The sequence below is a fragment of the Myotis lucifugus genome, unplaced genomic scaffold, assembly GCF_000147115.1.
Source record: "Myotis lucifugus unplaced genomic scaffold, Myoluc2.0 scaffold_590, whole genome shotgun sequence".
NCBI classification, from domain to species: Eukaryota; Metazoa; Chordata; class Mammalia; order Chiroptera; family Vespertilionidae; genus Myotis; species Myotis lucifugus.
Window position 1 is genome coordinate 441,499 of NW_005871638.1, and position 3,429 is coordinate 444,927.

General features: G+C 54.3%; 1 protein-coding gene across 1 annotated transcript in view; it reads right to left on the reverse strand.

Moving 5' to 3' along the window:
• FAM78B (family with sequence similarity 78 member B) overlaps nucleotides 1-2,939 on the reverse strand; it is a 40,693-nt gene extending 37,754 nt beyond the window's left edge. The window contains 1 exon segment of the mRNA XM_014446964.1: nucleotides 2,934-2,939. Within this exon segment, the coding sequence (XP_014302450.1) occupies nucleotides 2,934-2,939 (6 nt within the window).
• Nucleotides 2,940-3,429: the final 490 nt, after the last annotated feature.

A 3,429-nucleotide genomic window follows, 5' to 3' on the forward strand; every position in this document is an offset into this window, starting at 1 on the left:
GGCTGAGCTGGGCGCCGAGGTTTGGGGACCCGCCAGGAGGGGTAATGGGTGGGCGCGGGGGTTGAGGGTCTTGACCGGGCGGTGGGTGGGCGGTGGTGGTCGTGGAGGTGGGACCCGGCCCAGGCAAAGTGGGAGGAAGGCGTTGGGGACAGGCCGGCCGGGATTGGTGGGGTGGGGGGGCGGAGAGGGGCGCAGGGCTGTCAGGATTCAGGGTGGGAACCCGCAGTGCACGTTGGAGGCAGAGAGGGGCTAGGGGAGCAGCTGTAGCTGAGAGGGGTCCTTTATTGTAACGGGCCTCCCCCGTGCCCCTCCTTATCGACGCTGAGGTCGAGGCTCCTGCAGAGGTGCTAAGGGCAGCGGACGGGGGTCTTCCCTGCATTTGCCTGGAAGTTTTCTTCCCACCTGGGCCTGGAGGGAGGGTACCTAAGCCCCAGTCACCAAGATCCCAGCAGTTTCGGGGGGGGAGCCGGAGCTCAGCGTCTACTTCCGCCTGCCTTCACGCGAATCTTTTCCATCTGAGAACATCTCTTTCAGCAGCCGCAGCGCACATACCCACACGCCGCACTGTGGACGCGGACGTAGCTGCGTCCTAGCGACGGCTGTGCCCCGCGCGACCGGCTAGCCCGATGAGGTCACCCCAGGTAACCCGTGACCCGCTGAGGACAAGGGGAGCAGCACCTGTTGGAACAGGGCTGGATTTAAGCAGTAACTGTCCAGGGTGGCCTGTGCGGTTTGTATCCATCTCCCCCTCGGAAGCCTGGGATCTCAGGGATCCTGCGTTGTCTCTGCACATGGTGGCGACCACAGTTGTGTGTGTGAATGAATGAGAAACTAGAAGGGCCTCACTGTAACCCCCTGTGGAGACTGCCCCCCCCCCCCCCCGGCCCTGCACTGGACATCACATTCAGTATGACCACATCCTGTGTCTGATATTGTGGTCAAATGTGCAGAAAAAAATATTTAGCAGATGCTGTTCCTGGGCATCTTTTTACATTTATATTTTCAAAACTAATAGCTTTTCTGTATTTCCTATAATTATGGGGCATTCGCTGGTGCCCAAGTGTGAAATACTCTAACAGGCCGCAGGAGGCTGCCTAAAGTTAGTCTGTAGCTAGAAGAGTTGTGGTGAGTAATTTAAAACTTGGTTGAGATCTAAGCACTCTTCATCCTTGTTTTAACTTTGCTGGCACCTTGATGCACTTTATAATTAACAAAAAAAAGTAGTTTGGCTCTTTGATAACATGCTTCTCTCACTTTACGAGGTAGCCCAGATCTCAATCACGGTCCATTGGTCCAGCAAACACTCCTGCCTGGGGAGCCGTGCATGTGCAGAGCACCAGGGCGCAAAGGTGACCACGGCTCAGGGATCACTGGAAATTCCCCCGGTTAACAAGCTGTCCCTGCAGGTTGTGACATGTGTACCCAATCCTGTGGGACCGGGACAGGGGAGCCTTGGAGTCACACGAGGCTGTCTTAAAGTAGTGACCCTCAGAGAGGATCCTCAAGATACTGATAGAGGCTCGCAAAGAAGAGAAGGGCGACTGGACGGTGCAGGCAAGAGTTGGGCAAATGCAAAATGCTGGAGGTGTGAAAAACGGTCACAGTCAAGGTGTGATGTGTAGGCCACGGGCATCAGATCCCACATCTTGATCACCTGTGGAAGCCAATGGATGCAAGGTTTGCATTTTGAGAACATTCACTTTGTCAGTGTGGAGAATAGACCAATGGTAGCTACAGGCAGTGTGTCGGGATGTTGTGACGACAGACAGATGACCTGGCCCTGAGCAAGGGCAGCGCCCTGGGCTGGAGAGGCCCGGCTGCATGGAAGAGGTAAAATCTATTTATTTGGTAACTGATGGGAGGTGTTGGGGGAAGAGTCTGGCCAACTCTGAATTGTCCAGCTTCAGGAGATAAACTGATGCGGTCCTGATGGTCAGGACAAGGAGACGGGAGGGAAGCGGACGAGGAGGTGTTCTATTGTGTTAAGTTAGAGGAACTTGGAGGGTGTTTTGTACAGGGGCCAGAGTTTGCATTTCAGAGGTTATTAGATTCCAGGAAATAGCCCAAGAGAAAAGCATTCAATTGGTGGAATTTAGTTATCTTTGTTGATTTGAGTTACTTGTCAGGGTGCAACTTTGTGCATAAGTGTCATCCTTTGTCGTCTGGTAGCACAGGCCAAGCCTTCATAAACAGGGTGCAGCCACGGTCCCCTTCCCCACATTATAGGAAAATCATGTAAAGCAGTGGTTCTCAACCTTCTGGCCCTTTATTTTTTTTTTAATATATTTTTATTGATTTTAGAGAGGAAAGGGGAGGGATAGAGAGATAGAAACGTCAATGATGAGAGAGAATCATCGATTGGCTGCCTCCTGCACGCCCTCCACTGGGGATCGTGCCCACAACCCAGGCATGTGCCCTTGGCCAGAATCGAACCTGGGACCCTTCAGTCCGAAGGCCGACGCTCTATCCACTGAGCCAAACCAGCTAGAGCCTTCTGGCCCTTTAAATACAGTTCCTCATGTTGTGACCCAACCATAAAATTATTTTCGTTGCTACTTCATAACTGTAATGTTGCTACTGTTATGAATCGTAATGTAAATATCTGATATGCAGGATGGTCTTAGGCAACCCCTGTGAAAGGGTCGTTCGACTGCCAAAGGGGTCGCGACCCACAGGTTGAGAACTGCTGGTTTAGGATGTTATGAAACAAGCTCGGGCTGGATTTGAATCCAGCTCTCTCACCTCTCAGCCAACCTTGAGCAAATGGCTCTCCCACTGGGACCCCTCACCCTGGCCTGCACCACGGAGCACACGGCAGCACACAAGAGGGCACCCGGCACATGCCAGAGCCTACAAGCAATGGCTGAGGGTGAGACACAGGAACACAGCCGCACAGAGGCTGGGAAGGGGGTGGAAGTCATGGCTTCAGGTACCTGCATCGCTACCTCTCCTGCCCAGCATCCCTCCCCGTTACACAGACAGTCCCCGCTCCCCGCAAGCCCTCCTCTCTGCTCCCTCGCTTAGACTGTGCCAGGCAAGCCCCTTGCAGCTAAGTGCTCTATAAAACAGGGCGTTTCTATTAGATCCAGGTGGGGGCAGCTGTGAGAAGCCAGGCAGGGGAAGTGGGGTCCCGGGGGGTCTGCACCCCCTGAACCCAACAAGGCTTCTCAGGGCCCAGATGCTATTCGTCAAACCTGAGGGCTGCTGCCAGCTCCTCGGCGTCACGAGTAACCAGGGAGGGCAGAGCTGGCGCAGCTTCCCGCTCGCCAAGTGCTGTGGGCTATTTGCCTGGCATCTGTGGCTGGACTAAGCCCAGGGCATGTTCAGTGAGGCCCCTCTTAAAATTTATTTTCCCCCCTAGTGAATGTGAGGGTTGGGGGGCCTTCCTGGTTCCCACTGATTCGCTCTCAGAGACCTTTCTGTCGGCCT